The sequence below is a fragment of the Hirundo rustica genome, chromosome 22, assembly GCF_015227805.2.
Source record: "Hirundo rustica isolate bHirRus1 chromosome 22, bHirRus1.pri.v3, whole genome shotgun sequence".
Classification (NCBI taxonomy): Eukaryota; Metazoa; Chordata; class Aves; order Passeriformes; family Hirundinidae; genus Hirundo; species Hirundo rustica.
In genome coordinates, this window is record NC_053471.1 from 394,180 (window position 1) to 415,886 (window position 21,707).

General features: G+C 46.9%; 1 protein-coding gene across 3 annotated transcripts; it reads right to left on the minus strand.

Annotated features, from left to right (window-relative positions):
- Positions 1 to 755: 755 nt before the first annotated feature.
- On the minus strand, positions 756 to 21,483 carry HP1BP3 (heterochromatin protein 1 binding protein 3). Of its 3 annotated transcripts, none has more exons than XM_040084467.2 (13): positions 21,408 to 21,483; positions 13,730 to 13,928; positions 13,218 to 13,320; positions 11,839 to 11,989; positions 11,328 to 11,487; positions 10,189 to 10,332; positions 9,281 to 9,361; positions 7,386 to 7,540; positions 6,547 to 6,637; positions 5,717 to 5,876; positions 3,678 to 3,789; positions 2,657 to 2,794; positions 756 to 1,893 (listed from the first exon to the last, which is right to left on the minus strand). In XM_040084467.2, the coding sequence occupies exons 2-13, from the start codon at positions 13,823 to 13,825 to the stop codon at positions 1,608 to 1,610; spliced, it is 1,677 nt and encodes a 558-aa protein (XP_039940401.1). In that variant the 5' UTR covers positions 13,826 to 13,928; positions 21,408 to 21,483; the 3' UTR covers positions 756 to 1,607. The 3 variants fall into 3 exon arrangements, with proteins under 3 accessions (XP_039940401.1, XP_039940402.1, XP_039940403.1); XM_040084468.2 differs by lacking the exon at positions 21,408 to 21,483 and adding an exon at positions 21,002 to 21,018; XM_040084469.2 differs by lacking the exon at positions 13,730 to 13,928 and having other exon boundaries at positions 21,408 to 21,462.
- Between the last annotated feature and the right edge of the window lie 224 nt (positions 21,484 to 21,707).

Genomic DNA, 21,707 nt, shown 5'->3' on the forward strand with positions numbered 1-21,707 from the left:
ATGCAAGCACTGAGAAGTTTCTCCTATTCATCTCACCACAATGCCAACAAACTCCATGGCTTCAGTACAAGCAGCCCTAGGAACAAGCCATTAACTAATATTTCTAATTGCTTTACATCCCTGTGGATCACTCTTTGATTAGAGCTTTCACTCTGTTTCCCCTCAGCTGTGATTTTTAACCTGCTGTTTGTACCCTTCTTACAGGAACAATTTGGGCCATTTCTATAGGAATTTTTTTAACTCCCAGTTAGAGGTAGCATACTGAGACAGCAGCTGAAAAGAATAAATTCAATGAAGCTGTTTTCTCCCTTTCTGTGTAATTCCCCTTCTCCCAGTTCTTTGCAGCAGCACATTGGAGACTCTCAGGTTCCACTGGCATCACTGCCCCGGGCACGGCAGAGTGGGGATGTGGCGAGATGCACTCTGAAGGCAGGTGCTGCTCTGCTGAGCAAGGTGGGGGAAGGTTTCAGCTGGGTTTTTTTGTCCTCACTGATCACTGACAAGGGGAGAAGAGGACCAGGAGGAGGTTCCAATGGAGCTTTTCTTCTCACTCACCTTTGTCTCCAGAGAAACCGGGGATGAGAAAGGTCAGGAGCTGGTCCAACTACAGAGCTTGGCAGTGGTTTGGGCTAAATCTTGTTGGCTTTGAACAAAGATCTGTCTCTGCAGCAATCCGTGGTGACTATATTCCCTCCACTCTACCATTCCAGGAGGAGAAGCTGGGGCAAGGAGAGAATGAACACAGAAGGCAGGCCTGGAATCTAGTTTCATTTTATTTTAGCAAACCGCATGTTCTTCACTTATCAACATCTCTACATTAGCAATTGTATAGCTCTCCAACTTCTCTTTAAAAAAGGGTAAACGAGAGGTGACAAACTCGGGCTTTTCATCTCTTAAAAACAGTTGAAAGTTGGGTTCAAGAAGACTTTGATATATTTTGGTTTTAAGGTAACAGATGTGGTGTGGAAACACTAATTCAAATCACCCGCCTAACCGAGAGCTGCCCCTTTTGGAGCCCCTCTGGCACCAGACCCTCGGGAGACGCTGAGGAGCTGACTCAGCAGCACCCCTGGGGCTGTGGCTGAGGAAAGCAGCACCTCGGGGCTCAGTGCAAGTGCTGTATGTACATGGCTCCCTCATGGAAGTGCCAAGGACCTCGGCATGCAGGGATCTAGAGAGGACTCCTCTGCCACGGCACCTTCTCATTAAAGAATCACATTCCCCCGATCATCCTGCTCCTGCTGTCTAAAGATATAAAGATCTTCTTTGAAGAATTGTTTTAAAAGCCAACCCTCCCCCCTCAAAACCCACATGGAACACCATAAATGTACAGATTAGAGACGTCCTAGAAAAGTCCTAAAATTATTGCAGAAAGTAAAGATGACTTGTTTCAGGGGAGGGACAGGCACGAGGCATAGCATCGAGTTTTAACGAATGCTCGGGTTGGTTTGATTTAGTTTTCAGCTTTCCCCCATCATTCAAGAAAAAAAAAAAAAATTAAAAAATTAAAGAAGTGTTTAAGCATCAGAACTAAAATACAAATGCACGTTGACTTATAAAACAAGATTGTGGATTTGACCATGGGATTCCCTGACACTGGAAACATTTTACTTTTTTGCCCGGAGAGATTTCCTCATGGTGGATTTGCCCTTGGCAGAGGGTTTCACTTCCTTCCTCCCACTGGCTGCTGGTTTCTTGGAAGAGCTGCCACCAGAGGCTTTCTTGATGGCTGAGGCTGCTGGTTTGGCTTTCTTAGCAGGGGTTTTGACCTTGGGAGGGGGCTTTGCTTTGCCCCGGCGGGCAGTGGGAGTTTTCCTTGGCTTGGGTTTGGACTCTCTTCGCTTCATCGGAGGGGCCCTGCTCCGGGATTTGGGGGGTGGTCTCTTCTGCATCCTGTCAGGAAGAGACAGCACAGGAACTCAGTGGAGACACAAACGGTACCCAGAGCAGAGCTGCTGTCAGCAATTTGCATAAATGAAGCACATCTTGGCATCCCTGTTCTTTGCCAGCACATTCAATGAGCTAAATCCCAAAGAGCAAGAGCTCCTCTGGTATCTCTACACCGAGCACTTCCCATCCCCACAGAGCTGCCAGAGAGGCTTCCAGCCCCTTTGTTAGGCAAATAAACATATAAATAATGACAGTGAATCAGTCAGCTGTCAGAACAATTAAGAGCCTAAGCACTATCTCTCCTCTCTAAACGGGATTTTATTACTTAACAAACAACACTCATATTAAGTCCAAATTCTGAGTGAGGCAGGTCTCATATCTGGCTACAGAGCTGCAAATAATTACTGTAGGGAAGAGCTGCAAATAATTGCTGTAGGGAAGCGGGTTTTTTAAGAAACAATAAATACCAAAAGTTCCATGTGAAATATCACCACACTTTCTAAAGAAGGAGACCCAAGGCAACACAAAGAATAAACACAGGCTCTCTCTCATCTGGAGGAGAAAAGAGGAAGGCTTCAAATTATGGAATGGGGGAGGTCAGTATCTCTGGAATAAGGAATAATTAGAAACTTCTGCCAACACCTGCAAGCAACAGCCCTGTGGATAGGTGACCACACTTAGAGACACACCTGAGCACTCTACAGCTTTATTATTTCACCCAAATATTTCACCCGAAGGAGCCCACTCATCTCTCACGCTGCCATACCTCTTCTTTGGTGGTGGCTCTTCCTCCTCAGACTCTTCCTCTTCAGATTCTTCTTCCTCCTCAGATTCCTCCTCTTCTTCCTCATCAGATTCCTCAGAATCCTCATCCTGCTGTTTCTCTGGATAGAGCACATCTGGGCTACAAGAGGGGTCTGGTCAGAGCGTGATTTGCTTCTCAGGATACAACTCCAGGGTAGGCAAGCCCTGGGTAACCCTGGCTCTCCTCTGGCACTGCAGCTTCCCCCTAAGGTTACAGCTTTAGCCTAATCCAGAAATACCCTCAGGAATTCTGTGATTGCTGCCGTCCCAACCCAAGGTCATTTAGTCTCTGCAATGTCAGAGGCATGACAGCCTGGGAATGCACCAACCCTAAGCTGTCCCTTCTCCATTTCCATCCCTTGTTGCTCCTTCCCTGCAAACCCAGGCAGAGAAACAACAAGGGCAGGATCAGACTCCAGCAGTTAAGCACGGCTGAAGCTGTGGGGACTCGTGTGCAATAAAGGGAGCTGAGGAGCAGGCACCTCAATGACTGTGCTGCCATTTGGCTCTTCCTGGGACACCAAGGCCTCATCCCTGGGCTCCACGTGACCCAGCACAATATCAGCTCACAGCAAGAGAAGAAAGGCTGTTTAGACTCAGAGTAGCTAATCTAGGTCATCCTCCCTCCTCCCATCTCTTCTCTCTTAAGGAAGGAACAGCTGGGTCCTGCTCCTCAGGATCACCCTGGCATGGAGAACCCACCCCACTCCCTTCTCAGGTGAATTGGTTTTAGCACAAAACACTTAAATAGCCCAGCCTGCAACAAAAGCAGCACAACAGACTACCTGAGATCCCCAGCCCGGTATTTCTACTGCCCTTAAAAGCTTCCCTTGCTAATGAAGTCAAGTCTCTGTTCACCCTCTTCACTAGTGATTAAACCGTCCAGAAGCTCTCTGTAGACAGGAGGTTAGCTCATGAACTTCAGCTCTGATACCTGAGCTGTGCAAAACTCCTGAACATCATTTTACAGACGAGCTCTTTACCTGGGATAATAAGGGAAGCAAAGCTGAAAGGTTCCACTGAAGCCTTTCCCAGAAATTTGCTCCATCCAGCCATTCTTCTCACATTTCTGCAGGGTTCTCTTCAGTAGATGCACTGTGAAAAAGAAATCAGAAAAAGGTTGTGTTACTATCTTTATCCTCTTGTCTGATCTAACTGCTCTCTGCTGTGCCCTCTGAAATCAGAGCTGGAGTCAGGATGGGAAATCCTCTCAGTCAATTTTCAAACAAGATAGAAGATACTGTTCCTGAGCACTTGGCAAGAGTGGCTTTAAACTCTCCAAAGGAAGGAGTTGAGAACAGTGCATGTTTCTGACGTCATGATCATGGGATGCTCCTTCATAAATAATTTTACAGCACCATGTAACTACCTCTTGTCCAAATTTAACCCAGATCTCAGACTGTCCTCTAAAGCATGTTTTAAAACGAGCCTTTTACCCTGGTTTTGATCTCCTCATGTTCTAAATGTTGTACGTGCTGCATCTTTCCCCATACTGTGGTTTGCTTTTTGTTTTGCTTTTTAAAGGGTAAAATATTTGGTCTAGAAATACAACAACTGAACTTTTTATTCCAGACTTTTATTCCAGCCATTCCATTGTGTACTGTGTAAGAAGTGAAACTCAAAAAGCAAGTACAGGGGAGCTTTGTCTCTGGCAAAGAGCTTGGGTGCTTTAGTCAGTTCAGAACCATTTTCAGCTTGAATTAGAGGGGCCATTTACATCTTGAGCTCCCAGAGAGAAATAAGGTTCGCTCTCAAGCATGTTCCAAAGTTTTTATAACCACTGGTCATAAAGGCTGGTTTTACTCTGCGTGTCAGAGGTCAATACCAGCACATAAAGGGTTTGACTCCAGTCAAGCCCAGTTCTGCGATGACGCATAAACTGGGGAGGAGAGCAGAGCTCTGGCTCTGCAGCGTGTACCCGCCTGCTCTTCACATCTCACATCTTCCTCTGGCTGCTCTCAGAACAAAGCAGAGATCATCAAAATTCCTTTTATGTAACGGAAGGAGAAAGAAAACAACAGATTGCAAGCTGAGATTTCCTTATCGGCCTTGCAGGCGTGACAAGCACTGGAGGCTGGCTCAACAGAGGCCCTAAGCACCAGGGACATTTCCAGTGGTCCTGAAAATAAACCATGCAAGGCCTCTGCCCTGAGATCAAGAAGTCACACTCAACACCAATTTCTAATTGGCAGAAGGCCTGGGGGCAGTCCTGGAACCCTGCACCAAACAGCTGTGCTGATGCTGTGCTCCAGCTCCAGGTGAAGACTGTGGGATCAGCAATCTCCTCTCTGCTCCTGAGGAATGGCACCAGCTCAGTGACACCACAGGAACAAAGTGATCTATGTTCAGGTTTGAGCAGAGACTGCTGTGAGCTCAGCCTGTCTTAACTGACCTCCAGCACCAAGCAACTGCATCAGGACTCAGCCCAAATAACCCAAATAAGCCATCAGGAGATCTGCTTGAAAACTTCTACTCAGGCAAAAGTCAAACCAGACATTAGTGTCACTCCTGGGAGCAAAGATATGCCAAATCTCCCTTCCAAATAAAATACAATTGGCTTTTCTCCTTACTTGTTTGACCTTTTAAAAATCAGATGCAAAGCAGGGCTTCAAACAAATCAGTAACTGGCATGCTCTTGAATGTTTTTAAAAAGTTAAACTACACAATTTCTCTAAATAAAAAGCAATAGTAACTGCATTGATACCAAGCTGTCCCTTTCAAAGCAGAGAGGGATGAAATCAACTTGGTGATTTAAGAACAATAAAGTACTTAAATACTATTCCCCCTTCCTGGCTATAGACAAGAGAATCGTGCATTCTGTCTCAGGAACTGGCCTTTGTCCGGCTTGAAAGGGACTGATGGGAATTAAAACCACAGAGCATCTTTGCAGCACAAAGAGCTGAGCAGCTGCAGCTCCCTGCAAGCTCAACAGAGCAGTTTAAAGGTGCTGCACAGGCACATCTGCAGCTGCAGGACTCTCTCAGCATGCAGAATAGAAGCGGCACGTGGATCAGTACTTTACCCTGGAAGTTGGAGTTGGTCCCTGGGTAATTTTCCAGGATATACTTCTTCAGCGCTGTGGTGGAGCAGGTCTTCGGTTCATTCATGGCCGCAATAGCAGACAGGATGGCATCTTCCATCAGAGTCCCACCCAGCAGGGGCTTCTCCCCTGATTTTTTCAGCTATTTTCCAAGGAGGAAGAGAAAAGCATCAAGACAAAATTCTCCCAAACCAGGTCAGGACAAGCTCCTCTGCACCAGGTGGGTCGGCGCTCCTGCATTAGCACAGATACGTTCAATATTAAAACACTGCACAGGGAACGCTGCTCTCCCAGCTGTGGGTGGGAGGGCAGGCCTAGTCAGTCAGCTGGCCTGGGGGGCTTTATCAGCAACACCTCACCCCAGTCCCCAAATACACTGCAAGGATGTGGCGGTCTAAGGGCCTATTGCTCAGGGGAGGAAAGAAAGCAAAATAAATCAAATCTTCCTCCATCCCATGGACCAAATGTACCCAAGAGACTTCCGTGGCACACACATGAGTAAATGATATCAGGCATCAAGGGTACCTTCTGCACTTCCAGGGAGGGATGGAAAGGAAAGCTTACCCCACCAGCTCCCTACTGTGCTGGTAAATCAGAGCTGAGCAGCGCATGCAGCACGCTCAGCAAGGGAACGGGGGTCTGCTCCCGAAACGGAGACCAAGAGGAGAACAAGAGTCCTACTGCTTCATAGCTGGACAAGTGCTAAGCGTGCCAGGCTGCTGAAGAAAGGGCTACCCAGTGAAACCGGGGGACAGGGCGCAGTAACTGACATCCAAGGCTTGCGGTCAACAAAGATGAACCCAGTCTCTGACCTGGAATGTCCCAGATGCTCCCTTCCCTGTGATCTGCTCTAACTGGCCCTTCTCTACAGCTCTCTGCAGGGCGTTCTTCAGCAGCTGGGGTCTGAAACACAGGAGGAGAAAGCTTTACTGACACACACTGACAGCTCCAAAAACAAACAGAGACGCAGCGCTTTGCAGCGTGTGAGCAGAGCGGCACTTCAGAGCGTCTGCCTACATGCAGACACTGTAAATGGAGACCTGTCAGCGAGGCTCGATGCCCAGGCAGAACACGGCACCACACTGGGAGCTGAGCAGCAGCGCGGGCTCGGTGTCACAGCACCGCCAGCACAGCTCGTGACACGGCAGCTCCGGGCACACGGCCCTGGCAAGGATCCACTCACCTTGAGCAGCACATTTGGACGTGGTGGGTACTCAGTCAGCTCACGGGCAAACAAGGGGCTGACAAAACCCTGGTAGAGGTGACCCGCAGGGTTTTCCTAGTATTGCTTCCCAAGCCTCAACTCGCTCTGTACAGGTCAGCTTAAAGATTACTGTACGTATGTGCTGGCTAAAGCATCCAGATCCAAGGGGGATGAGACCCCAAGGAGAGGCCTTCACATGCAGGCAGTAAAGGAGTGTGGGTGTGGTTAAGGTGTGCAGAGCAGCGCGCTGGTAGCTGTCAGGAACAAAGATGGGATGTGGAGGGATGCAGGAAAGGCACAGCTTTTCCTCAAGCTTTCCCACAGGCCCTGCAACTTGGAGCAGCACCTGGCTTAAATACCACACTGAATCACCATGAAGCGAGACAGAACCAGAGGAAGGCCCAGTTTCCCCAATCCTCTGCTTGCTAAAGCAACTCCAGCACTTACCTTATATCTACTTTGAGTTTGGGGTAATACTGAGACACGTATTTCTTGATCAGGCTGTAAGAAGCTTCCTTGGGCTCACACAGGCGGGTGAAGGCCAGCGGCAGGACGTCCTCCAGCTTCACCTGCTGCTCTGTGCTCGGGGCCAAAGTGCTTTTCTGAAACACACAGACTTTCATGCATCAGCAGGGCCTAAAACTCTGGGTTTCTGAATCAGCAATGCACATGTGGGGATAAGTGCTCCTGACACTTGGCTGCTGAGCTGGAAACTCAGGCGCTGCAAGGCAGCTCTTTAACAACTTCAAACGTTTTGCAGCTTAAGAGATATACAGCAAATCTGGCTGAATTTTCATAGGAGGTTTAGGAAAACTTTACAAATACAAATTGCTGAGTATCTAACATCTGTATTTTTAATTATTTCCTTCCTCTTGCTATAGATGTTTTCCTCTGCCACCCTTCAATGAGACAGAAGAAAAATCAGAGTCACAGAATCATTCAGTCTGGAAAAGTCTTCCAAGACCATCGAGTCCAAATATTAACCCAGGACTGACACATTCACCACCAGACCATGTCCCCAGCTGCCACATCTGCAGGTTTTTTGAAGACTTCCAGGGATGGTGACTCCTTGGATCCCCTGTGCCAATGCTTTACAACCCTTTGTGTGAAGATGATGATACATGCTGACACGAAACTTAAAACTTATCAAAGACAGAACCTATTTACACAAATCAAGTCTTCCCCAAAATGAACAGCTAAACAGGAGTCCTTTTTTCTTTTTTTTGAAGTAACATAATAAAATCTTGATTGAAGCCAACATTTCATTCTGAGTTTTCCTCCACCCCTTTTGTTACAATGAGAGGGGACAATCAAGGAAAAATGGTCTATTCTTCATACAGAAAATGTGCTGAAATTCAGTGATTTGATGCTGAACAGCAGCTCTGTGAACAGTGCAATGGGTGAGGGAGCTGCTCCCCTGCCAGACAAATTCATCCAAAACGTTTATTTTTGCTGCAACACAGAGAAAGCAACTGGGAACAAAGACACCCATATGCTGCAGAGAGAGGTGATGTGTCAGCAGGTATCAGCTGCCCTGCTCACACTTCTCATGGAGCCAGCGAGCTCTGTTTAAAAACTTCCACTGCAATTGGTTTTCTCCAGGGTCCTACCCCAAGTCTGTGAACATTTCCTTCAGTTTCAGGGTTTTTGGTCTCCCCAGAAGGCAAGAGATGACCACCAACTGGTCTAACTTCACCTGTCTCATCCCAAGGGATTGGCAATTCGAGCCAAACATTTTGTAACTGGAGCATTAGGAATGTGTTTTACACACTCAGCACAGCATGGAGTGGAGATCAGCAGTGCTGGAACCAGAACTAACTATAAAGCTCGAAAAACCATCCCCTTCACGCTGGCCCCCCACAACACCCAGCATCAGATGCTTTCTCCCAGAAGCCCTAGGATATTTTCTTCTTCTTCCCTCTGTCCTCACAGCTGATGGGAAAACATTCCCCTCAGTCCTAAAAACTGGAGTCTCCCTCTATCCACACAACAGATAAAACTCGCAGCAGTAACATAAACCCCTTTTCCAACACCTGAGAGGCATCTCTCTGCCTGGCAGAGACAGAGGAAGAGTTTAATGGTTATTCAGTTTTCTGCCTCTGAACCAAAGCCTAGGGGGTTAATGTAAACATTTTAAACCTGAGGTTTTGATCATTTGACTTGGGGTTAATTTCTCATAGTAGCTTTCTGATTCTGATACCAGTGGGATGGGTGTTTTAATTGCCATACTTGGGGAGAAAAAGCACAGCAAGGAGGAGAACACTGTACTGAGAACGTTGGGTAAGGTACAGGTGATTCAGTGCAATACATTCCAGAGTGTTGTTTAAAATGATCCATCTCACCTTTCTGTCTCTGGCCTTTGGAACAGTTTTTCCTGCATTAGACACCACCACAAAGCTCCCAGAAGCTCCCTTTCCTTTCACCTGGTTCAAGAGAAAGTCAGTTTCAGTCCTTAACAGAGTAACTCAGAATACTAACAACCTGAGAGCAACTCACTGACATCATGATCAAGATTTTGAATGTCACCCTGCAGTGAGTTTTTATGGCAGAGGCCTGATTTGAGCCCACTGAAACTTCAGTAAATTAGAAACTACAGCTAGACATTGGGATATATTCTGCTGTCCTGACCAGGAGATCCTGACAGATAATACAGGCATAAATTACAGAGTTAAAACCCACACTGCTGCAGTGTGACACTGCTGGACTCATATGCTGCCACAATGCTGAGTGACACAACACAGAAATGGCAGGAATGGCACAGAAACCAAAGGTGCCAAGTGTGTGACTGATACAACAGTGCTGACATCCTGCCAGTGTCCAACAAAGCAGAGACAGAGGGTGATGAACCTCCATGAGAACATGCTCATTCCACAGACCTTCTAATGGAGTTAAAAACTCCTGTGCAGTTGCCAGAATCATGGAATGGTTTTGGCTGGAAGGGATCTTAAAGATCGCCCAGTTCTACCCCTGCCATGGACAGGGACACCTCCCACTGTCTCAGGCTGCTCCAAGCCCTGTCCAGCCTGGCCTGGAACATTGCCAGGGATCCAGGGCCAGCCACAGCTTCCCGGGGCACCCTGTGCCAGGGCCTGCCCACCCTCACAGGGAAGGATCATTTTCCAGTATCCTATCTAACCCTCTCCTCTGGCACTCCAAAGCCAATTCCCCCTTGTCCTGTCACTCCAGCCCTTGGAAAGAGTCCCTCTTCAGCAATGCCATCTCCAGTGCTGCTCCACAAAGCAGCTCTTACCTGCCTAATGATTCCCCTCTCCAGCTCCCTTTTCAGTGCTTGCTTCAGGAGGTAGCCCCTCCTCTCCAGCTCCAGGGAAGGGTATTTGTGGATGATGTATTTCCGTATTGCAACGACCGAGGCCCCGCTCTTCTGAAAGCAGGCCTGAAACAGAAACAAAACATTAGAAACCACCTACACTGGAATTATCCTGAGTGAGGTGGAAGAACAGAGATTGGACTGATGCACACAGGCCACCGCAGGACGCCAGGGCTGGCCTTTTCCCCACTGTGAATCAAGTATAAAACATGACTAACAAAATACTTAACTTTCCTCTTCTGAACGCAATGCAAATGACACAAAAGCAGCGCAGCAAGCACATATCTACTACTCCCCTGCTCTGAAGCACTCACAAGGAATGGCTTAAAATACAAAAGTCACCTTTTGGCAATGCTGCACAACTGATTTACTAACATTTTATTAATGCCAGACAGAATAATCATTAATTCAGAACAATCTTTCAATTGTTTTTTTTTTAGAAGATGGAGGACTGACATCAGTAAATTAGTGAAACTTAAGGTGAAGTTCATCTTTTGAAGATACATGGGAAGGCCATCTTGCAGTTAAGGCTGGTGGAGTCCAGGCCTCCTCTGAAGGGAGCGACCAAGCCTTGAGGGGAGAGTAGCAGCACAGCTACAGCAGAAGTGATCTCTTACAGTCAGGAGAGATAAAGTAAACCAAGACCACTTTGGAATGCAGGTTTACAGTATCTCGGTCTGTCCTGAGTTAGAGTAAGTTAATACTAAAAGAAAGCACATCTATCAAATAGATGGATGAATCCAGGTAAATGAAGTTAAATGTGGCTAGGAGGCACAGCAAAAAAAATTATGACAGCAGTCAACCAGGTTATGCCATCTTAGCTGTGCCTCATAATGTAATTAAGGAGAGAAACAAATTTTAAACAAAGAAATGAGCTACAAGGCCCCTCAACATCCTCACGGACTCACATGTTAGCTCCACGGGCTTCCAGGCACAAGCACGCCCATCTTACACACTCAGCTTCCTGCTAACACCCAGTACTGTCACCTGTACCTCAGCAAGCTGAAATCGTGTGTTTTAGGACATAAACTGAGTAAAAACCACATTTGTGTCCTGCTTACCTTGATGGCCTCAGTCAAAATTGCATCCATTTTGGGCCGGGAGGTGGCTGCCATCTGAGTCTGCTTCTGTGCCCGAGCCAGCTGGCTGGCAGAGAGCGTGGCCCACGCAGGGATGGTCTTCTTCACCTTCTTCTCCTTCTCCTTAGACTGATCCTTCTCACTTAGGCAAAATACAGAGCAATAGTAAGACAAGTGGCACCAAAACAAGCCAACAAGCAGGACAAGAACACAAAAAAAAGCCCAGAACATCTGACATTATTTAAATTAACGTAACTTAAGGACTATTTTGATGTTTCTGTTAGCAAAAAAGAGACCATGTATCACTATTTAGCCTCACATGTTCAAGAACAGCAGCTCCACATGATCAGTAGCTTCTTCCTTAGTATCTTAAGGAGCAGCATCTTAAGACACCCATTTTCCTTTCCTCTCCCACTATCTTTTCTCTCTGTGGAGCCTGACGTCCTTCAGAAGCCTACCCAAATCCCTGAATTCAGCACCAAGCAAGCCTTACTCCTTTTTGGTTTCTTCTGAGGACTTTGTTTCCTCTTTCCCTTCATTCTCAGGTTCCTTTGGCTGTTCTGCTTCACTGGATACAGCAGGCACGGTTTCAGTCTCTTGTTCCTCTCCAACAGAGGCAGATTCCTCAGAGGTGACTTCTGCATCTAGAAAATGTGAAAAAGCATCAAGTCACTGTCCAAAACCAGCTTTTATTCTTTAGGAAGGTGGAGGGAAAAAAAGGCTAAACTTAAGAACACACCCCACAAATTATTTCCCACCAATTTATTTTCACTAACATAAGTGTGCTATTTAAAAGCAATTTAAAAAGTGAAGTACTGAAAAGAGCTTCCGTAAAGATGCAATCAGCCCCCAAATGCCAGAATAACTGCCAACAACATCATGCAACATTTTCACAATTAGTCAGTTCCAACAGTGTTCTCCTCTTAACTCCACAAGCTGCTGCTGCAGACAGGCCTGGGATTCTAAGAAGTAGCTTTGTTTATGACCCAGTTGTTTTCAAACACAAAAGCACCTGAAGGATAATTACAATTCCATCACATTTTCCCAGACTTGGCAAAGCTTTAGGTGGCACATGCATTGGCAGGAGCACTTGTATATCAGAAGGATCAAATCCAGTTAGAATTTAACTTACCAAGGAAATAAAAAATACATAAAAGTATATTTAGCTGAGAACAGGCCTTAGTGACTGGGCTGCCTATTAGATAAATGCATATAAATGGAAATTCCACACTCTCTGGATAAATAACTGCCCACCAACACTGCCCTGTGCAGCTTAAGCATTTCTGACACATTCCTGTGCAGTTTTCCCACGGAGGCATTTAAAATACGCAGTGAATTAAGAGTCAGTTTTGTAGGTAGCCTTTTTATTTGTGACACCAAAGAGGACAAAGAGTGAAGACTGCAGTAGTGAAATGACTCATTCTGGGACACTGAGGCCAAGCTGGTAAGACCAGCCACGTTAACATCAGGCTAGATTGCATGACACATTGTGGTAAAACATTTTTGCTCAAAAAAATAGAGAAAAAAAATTTGAATGCTCTGTTCTTCCATTCATGAATTCCATCTTTTGATCTCAAACCATCTTTCTGACATTACTGAAATTTCATAATCTCTTTACTCTAAAGGATGTGCAAACTTAAAAGGGACAATATTTAGCCATATTTTCAAGTCTGGAGTGACACAGGGTATAAAAGACAAAACAAGCGGGTTCAGACTGAAAACAGAGTCTGCAAAACACAAATCCTGGAAAAGCCTGGGACAGGGAGCCAAACATAAATAATTTTTTCATCCTGGCTGTAGTGTTTTCCAGGAGTTTCAGAGACAGCCTGTGTTTGGATATACATGAACCCCCCACTAGAACTATGACTGTACCTGCTTTGACCTCTTCCCCTTCGGCAGGTTTGCTTTTGGGAGGAGTTTCCCGGGAAGAAGAATTCACCGAGCGACGGATCGGCATTGTGTCGTCTTCCACTTTCTACAAAAAGCACGTGAAAATCAGCACAAGATGCTGGAAAGAATAGGAAAGTTTTGAAATGGGATTAAAGTAAATCAAAGCAGCATAGGGAGAGATATTGTGGTTTGCATTTTTTAGGATGTTAAAAGACAGTAGCCCTCAAACCAGCTTCTTCAAAGCATACTAGGAGAGGAGATAGTTCCGCATTTTACGGTTATAAAAGAAATAATTTCAATTCCAAATTACATGAGATGAGCATTTGAAGATTTTGACAGACACATCATCTCAGGGAAAGCAGAGAAGGGGAAGGAGAGTTTGTTAGACTCCCAGCCGAGTTTCCTACAAGCAGGGGAGAAAGAGTACTGAGTAACCTTGAGCAGGACTGGAAGTCAAGGACTGATCCAAGCTTGGAGAAAGGGCCAGCCCCTACCTCACTTAACTTGTCCGTGTGGATCAGCTGAGCTCCCGTTAAGAGTGGAAGCGCCTTATGATGCACGGGTTCAGCTTCAGACAGATCAGTCGACATTTAAAATTAATTTCTAGCCCCAAGTGCAGGCAACTGTGGAGCCCCAGGTTTTAACCCCAAGGACTTTTTCCTAATGGTTTTCACAGTGCAGTGAGGAGTCAACCTAAAGTACAGAAAAGATGTGGTGTGAAAATTAACAAAACAAAAACATCTGTGTCCACGCATCTATCAAATGAAAGATTAAAAAGAAAAGGCTAAATGACTTAATGACTAACACAACTGACAAGCAACACTTGCATTCAACAAAGGTGCTAAAACACGTATGCAAACTCGTGCGCTATGGCTGAAGCAGAAATGGGAAAGGTGCAAGCCAGACCTGTTCCATTAGAAGATGGCTGAAAGACAAAAAGGCTCTTTAAGTTAAGGGCAAGCATCGATGAGAAGCAGGCATTGCACTGTGCCCTGAGTGAGGGAACTGGCCACTCAGTGACTTTGGGTAAAAGCAGGAGCTAAGGAATTGCACCATTACATCTGTGAGGCAGAAGACACAAGCACTGGGAACCCAAGCCATGCCCCCTCAAAGTAAACCCAATGCAATTTAAAGAAATGAAGGAATCTTTTGACAAAAAAAATGACAATCAGAAGAGCAGTCTCCATGCCTTCTACCAGAAAACATAAGCTTGCCAAAGCTCTGCTCCAAACACATGCACTGTCATGGATAACAAATGAGTTAAGCTTAGTTTAACCTTCATCAAGTCTCACCCCCCTACTACCATTATGCTTTTACAGCCTTTCTTACCTGCTGCCCATCTGCCTGCACTGGCCTCTCCTAAGGAGAGGGGCTCCACTAATTCCATCACTTCCTCTCAGCATCCCCTTTAAAAACCTCAGAAGCAAAGCCTCACCTCCAGCAAACCATGGCTGGACCTGTCCCAACAGCACCCAAAGATAAGCTCCAGCCTGCCCTCCTCCCTTCCTGACAGAGAAACAGCCAAATGCCCCATCTTCACCTACTCTGGGTGTCTCCTTCTGCTCCAAAGGCAGACACCTACCATAAACTTTCTCTTTCAATAGGTATTTCTCCAGTCTGGGTGTTTTCCTCTTGAACAGACCCAGCATCAGTCCCAGCCCTGTTTTCAAGCTGACTTTCGCCACAGTTTCAGCACTGCTCTCCCCATTGCACGGGTGGATGCTCTGTACCACACCAACACCACTTCTTGTACGCCCAAACCCACAGTCCTGTCATTACCCAGCAGTGGGGATCCCTAATCAGTCAGAGGCACTTGTGACAGAAACTGAACAGCCACTCTGGAAACCCTCAGCATCAGGGAAAGCAAAGCCCAATGGCACTGCATGTTTTCTTCTGAGGCAAAACAGAAAGATCAAAACACACCGCATGCCAACAAAACAAAAAAGAGATGAGTGAAGCTTTCTTGTGAAATGTCAGGATGTGGAAATATACTAATTGCCAACTAGAATATACAGAATACAGCACAGCACTTAAAAAAATAAAATTGGCCTGTTTTATGGGACCTTCCCTCCTCAAGTGTGGAAAGTGAAAGGAAAATTTTCACCAGGCTTCAGCTCAATATCCAGTGTTTTTTCTAGCAAGCGGAGTCTAAAGCCCTTTAAGAAAATGCCAGAATTTTGAAGTGAGTCCTAAAATAACAAACTACAGACTCCTCCTCAGGGAAATCAGTTGGGAGCTACAAAAGACGCATTCCCTGGGATTAAACACAAACACAAGCCACACTGTGCCTGACATGGTCCCGGGGTTTAATTATTTTTCAACTGTGTGACCTGCACGACACATGCAGGAAAATAGTACTCCCAACTTTGACTTAAAATTCCCCAAGTTCCGAAAACCCTTTTGTTTAATCAGTGTATAAAGCACTGGAGTCTTTTTGCTCTCAAGAGTACAACTCAACACAGGACAGTTCCTTGCTTCTGCGCCTACAATACACGCAAACAAGCTGATACCCAGCAGAAATTCAGGCTTGTTGATTCCCTCTGCATTCCCAGGCATGGATCATATCCTGCACAAAAGGCCCAGGGAATCAAAGGGGCAGGAGTACAATCTCCTCCTGACTGCAGAGCACTGACCTCCAGGGCCAAGGTCAGAAGCCCCACCTTGTGAGAGCATCCTCACAGGGACTGCACCTGCCCGGCCCATTTCTTTCCACAGGGGCATCAGAAGTGGTTTTCAGTACTGAGTGCGAAATGTCAAGCACAAACAGGCCTGAATTCAGTTCCTCAAATAGATAAAGCAAAAAAAGAGAAAGTTTTGCAATGACAATGCAGAAAACCTCCATTCCCCTCTCCAAAGAAAACAGACCCGTGTAAGGAAGAAATCAAGTCACCCAAATCAACTGTTACCCGGACACTCTATTTCATAAGATAACTTTAAACCACAACCATCACTCAACAAAAAATCACAATCACAACCATCACTCAATAAAAAAATGAAAGTAACAACTGTGTTTTGCATTTACACAAACATCAAACAAACACTGTGCCTTGAAAGGGGGTAGAGGCCACCAGCTGAGGATGCAGTTTTCAAGGTGGCTGTTGGGTGATTTTAATGAACGTTTAAATCTGATCAACGGTGAGAAAAATACAATCACATCAGCAGTGAACACACCAGCAGGATACTAACCTTCACCAAAGTACAGAAAGTCACTCCTCACAGAGTTACACCCCTTTTTCTACAGGAAAACTGCAGGTACACAGGCTCCCAGACTATCATGAACTAATTATTCCAAAGCAGGTAATCCCGCAAGGAGCTGATAAGCAACACCCACCCCCCACAACTCCTGGATTTCTGGATTTCTACATGAGCAGGAATGTGTCCACTCTCCCAGCTCAGAGAGTAACTGCTAATGGGAGATTCAGTATTACAAAGAGGTTTTCAGGAACTACTCTGAACCACCTATAGCGATTTCCTCCTGAACTATCACATCATGAGGAATAAATAAAAGCAGGCTTCAGGTGAAAGATGTATTTGACAATATTTCCGAAGTGTGGAGTCTCTCCACTAATCTAAGATACACAAAAATGTTAAAAAAAAGGATGAGTTTTTGAATTTCTGCTGGCCATAAGATTCTTCAACTTATCTCAGCCTTCATTCTCCTTTGAGAGAGAATGCTTCAGGATAAATTAGGTTTTGAATGTGTCAGTCCAAGTAACAGGCTGGCAGAAAACTCCAGCTCACAGGGACTCAGGGTAGGACGAGCAGGCTGAAAACAAATATGCAATGGAAAAATGAGAAAGTGTATCCAATCCTGGGCCAGTGGGGTGTTCCCTTACTGTCACACGACACCTACGGGCAATTGATGTACTTAGATGTGACTGGGTACAAAGTACATAACACTAACCTAGAAATGAGGTCAAAAAGGGCTAAAAAAAGGTTTTATACACTTGCAGGTTAGAAGGCAGGGCGTCAAGGAGTTCAAATCCAATAACCTGACAAGTGATGCAAGCAAGAACAGCTGTTTGTTATCAGAAAGCCTTAAAGAGCAAAGTAAAACTGGGTTTAAAAACCAGGCTATTGATTTATTACTTACTTAATAGATTTATTACTTACTATTCTATAATGCACAACAGTATTTAAATTACTTGGAAACTGCAGGGGAAAAAAAAAAAAAAGCACAGGAAATGTTAATACCTCTGCAAATCCAAATCAAACGTGCCAAAACTCATCACCTTCTAAATTGCAAGCTGCACAATTCTTTCAAGGCTTTGTTCCCCCTGAAATCCTCAAAGCTGTTCCTTAAAAACACAGCCCAGGTAGCAGATACTTTGTCACACCCTCAGTATCTACATGGTCACAGGATATCCTCCAGCATCATCTCAGATACAGATGTGTCTGTCAGGAGTTCTCAGCTGGTGCTCTCACTGCCTGCCTGCCCTCCCAGGTGTTCCAACACTCTGCCTTTGGCTTTTCCACTCATGGAGCTGCCTGTGGTCTTAGCTAAGCCAGCCCAGGAGTACTTAGTCATTTAAACCAGCCTGAAGTCCTGCAGATTAATAAAATATGTTACTGAATAAAGAATACAAAGTTAGTTCCAACTTCTGATCCTTATTTGTCAACTCACTTGGAAACTCCTTTGCATGCGGCTCAGCACAGCTGGCATTCCCATCACTCCTGCTGCATCTGACAAGCTTTGTCCTGATTCTTAGGGCCACCACTTCCCAGGTGTCCCAGCTCCCTGGAATTTCCCCCTGATTCAGCTCCAAGGTCTGCATTTGCAGCTCCCCTGTGGTGGAGGCTCTCAGGGCTTTGCTCCAGGCTACCTGAGCCCTGTGCACCGCAGGCTGCACAGAGCAGCTTGTTTCAATTAACCAGGAGCAGTGGTCCAGCACACACTTTCCAGAGCTCTGCACTTGCCAGGCAGCACATTCCTCAGCCTGTGTTACAGCCTCCATTTCCATCCACTCCTGCCCTGGATGGGGTTATGGGGGAACAACAAACCCCACGGACTTTAGGGTTCAGGGGAGCACAGCAAAAATCCTTCACACTTGTAGCATCCAACCGCAGGAATTCCTACACTCAAAGATCCAAAGGAGGGTTTTTTTTAAGCCTAAAGATATATTTTCATTTGAAAACATTTTTGTTCAGTATTGAATTTGAGCCTCTGACTCCAAATGCCATGAATGCAACCCAACTTACACCTTGCCTATCCTGATTTTTACAGTGCACAGCCAAAATTAGACCCTGCCCTTCTGCACACACAGACGCTGCTTTCACTAAAGGGAAAAAAAAAAAAAAAAAAAAAAAGGTGGCACGTTATTAGAGTGGGGCTGATGCTCCTGCCCAGGCCTGAGCTCAGCACTTGTCTCTGTCAGGGTCCAACACAAGCAACCCCAAGCCAGCTCAATCCCCACATCTGCTAATTAAAACAGAAGTAACCACCCATGCCTCACCTTCACTGCTCTCCACACAAAGAACACCAGCTCAACAGAAAACCACTACAGGTTTCTGATTCTCTCTCCATCAACCTCTGACCTGCACAGAAGGAAGTAAGAACAGATCGTTCCCGTTGCCTGGATTATTTTCCATTCCTACACCCAGGAGTTTTTCCTCATGTCCCCAAAGAGCCACAGCCAGTGAGCAACTTAAATTACACCAGCATCAAACCTAAAACTCCCAGAAACTTTAGCCAAGGGATTAATACAAAGCAGAATTTCTGCCTGCTCGGCTGCCTCAAAATAATCCATCTCCACACCGATGCTCAGGATCATGACAGTGACAAGCTCCGAGGAAGAACAGTTTTGAACAGTTTTTGGCTAGAATGGCCCTTGATCCAAATTCTCCACACTCTGTCTATGCCACATGTCCACTGAGGGATGAAATCGCCCCCGTTAGAGTGCACAGAGTTCAGCTTTAAGTTTAAAACAAAGCCAGGTCACAAACTTAAAACAAATCCAACACGAAAATCCTCTGCTGAAAGTTTTCATAGCCTGGGATAAAATATCTTAATTCAGGATCCAGCTTCATGAATTTTGACAAACTGCTGACACCTGAATGAAAATTTAGGCTGCAAGTGTTACAAATCAGGGTTAGAACACTTTATAGGCCATCTTCTCCTTGCCTAGATAGATTAAATTTAAAACCACTGTATAAACTCTCCTCCCAACTACTACTTATTCAGCTATCATTTATTATTCTACAGACAAAACTACACATGATAAAAGCCATTATTTCATTGCAGTCTGTAAGAAATCTGCCCACACCTCCCATTACAGTCCATCAATGTAACACTTTTATTCCTTCTCACAGAAGTTTAAATCCTCAGAGGACCCCAGGTCACTTGTAACAAAATGCTGCCAAAAGATTTACATGTCACTTTCTGCTGAAAGGGAAAAAACCACAGGAAAAGATATTCTGAAGACAAAAACAATTCAAGGAGTTTCTGCCTGACAATTGTGCATAATGAATTGAGAAGATCATTAATTAGCAAGCTCACACAGGTAAATGAAAGCTCCAAAAGCCACTTTTTTCAAGGTCATTTATACCAGGTTCTTTCCCCCAGCAGGAATTATGGTGGTTTTTAATTTTTTTTTCTCTACTCATTTTTTATTTCTAAGGATCTCTCACTCTATCCAAGAATTTTTTGAAGTCTCACCTGAGGAAGGTCTGTGCTCTCCTGCCCAGTCCATCAAACACCTCCACTCTTGAACTGAACTCACCTCCCTCTCCTCTCACTGCTCTCATGGAGAAGGGATGCTGTTTACAAACACAAGCACTTCCGAACCTTTCCCGCCTCAATGGGAGCTGCTTGCCAAAGACTGCTGGCCAACTCTTTCTCCAAGATACTAAAAATACTATTTATGGTCAAAGCAAACAAAAGTCACACGCTGGGAAATCAGAATGCAACACTTACTGAATAGTTAGATAAGAACTGGGAAGTGACACACTTGCTAACCCAGAAATAATTCAGTAGGGCTCCTAAGAAGCGATAAATAATGGAGTATCTGAGAAACACCACAGCTATAAACAAACTATCCAAACTATCAGCTTTGCTACACTGTATAAAGGAGCGAACACACCCACCACCCCACATTATCCAACTCTTCTACTGCAGCACAGGCTGGGCAGCTCCCCAGCGATCTGCAGACACTGCGTAAACAGTCAAAATACACGTGGGAAGGATTTATTCTAAACAATGTTCCCAGTCTGGAGCTGTCCTCCGGTGGAGCAGGTAAGGTGCTGGGGCCCCCTGGCCTGGCAAGAGCCACTCCAGAAGCTGCTCCTTCTCTCCTTAAATCTTTGCGATGTTTTACCCAAAACCACCCCACAGCCTACAGCAGCAAGGATAACGAGACAGGAACGGGAGCCTGCCTGGAACAGCCCCATTCCAATTTAATCCGTGCACTACGGGGAAGAGGGTGATTAACATTCCTCAAGCGGGCTGTGAGCACCTGGGCGCAGGGAGGCACTCGGAAGCGCCTGGGAGCCCCACACGTCGGTCTGTATGCATCGCTATCAGCGCCGAGGGGGATTAGGGACCTCTTTTAGGAAACGGAGCCACAGCGGAGCCAGACTGAGGTTCCCCTCGAGTGGTGGCACTTCTCGGGCGTTGAGGAAGTGAGTTAGTGCAGGCAAAGCCCCAGACAACCACACAGCCAAGCAGCCGAAAGGCGGGAAGGCCGCGGCGGGAGCCAAGGCGCTCCTTAAGTTTATAAATAGCGATTATTTATTGTGTCGCGGCCCTGTCAGCCCCTTCCGCCTCTGACCTTCCCTGGGGCTCGCCCTGTGCCGGCGGGACGGGAGAGGCGTGTCTGAGGCGTGTTTGAGCTCCGCAGCTCCTTTGTGAGGGCCCGCGGGCCCGCACCCCGCCAGGCCCCGCGACACCCGAGGCCCGGGGCCGCCTCTTCGGGCCTGTGCCGGGCCGAGCCCACCGCGACATCGCGCCGTGCCCGCGCAGCGTGTCGCGACTCCCCGTCACGACACTCCCGCTCTCCCAGGCCTGTCAGGGCAGGGAGGGCGCGGGGGGGGGGACGCGCTGAGGGCAGTTCCGGGGCCCCTTCGGCGGCGCCGCCAGGCCGCCCCCGCGCCTCGCGCGCAGCACCCGCGGCCTCCCGGGCGCGGCCCCGTGTTCCGCCCGGCGCGGCGCCGGGGGCGGGCGGGGCCGGGACTCACCGGGCCCGGCGGACACAAAGCGGCGGCGCCTCCAATGGCGGCGGCGGCGGCGGCGGTAGCGGCGGGGGGGGGAAAGCTGAGGGGCGGGGCCGAGCGGGGGAGGCGGGGCCGCGGCCGGCGGCGAGGGAGGCGTGGCCGGGGGCGCCGCCGGCCAATGGGAGGCCGCGGGCATTTTTCGAATGCCGCCCCTTCCCCCTCCGCCAAGTCCCGCCGCTTCCAAGTCGCGCGGGAGCGCGCGTGCGCGGGTGGGGTTGCGCGCGCTTCCCGCCGCTGCCCTGCTGAGGTGATTGCTGGGGTCGC

Excerpts from the sequence above, each read along its gene's own strand:
- HP1BP3 (XM_040084467.2), bottom strand. The coding sequence starts at position 13,825 with ATGTCGACTGATCTGTCTGAAGCTGAACCCGTGCATCATAAGGCGCTT. Across the intron at positions 7,541-9,280 it reads CAAAGGCCAGAGACAGAAAG|AAAAGCACTTTGGCCCCGAG; the intron begins GTGAGATGGATC and ends TGTGTGTTTCAG. Across the intron at positions 5,877-6,546 it reads GAGCATCTGGGACATTCCAG|CTGAAAAAATCAGGGGAGAA; the intron begins GTCAGAGACTGG and ends CTTGGAAAATAG.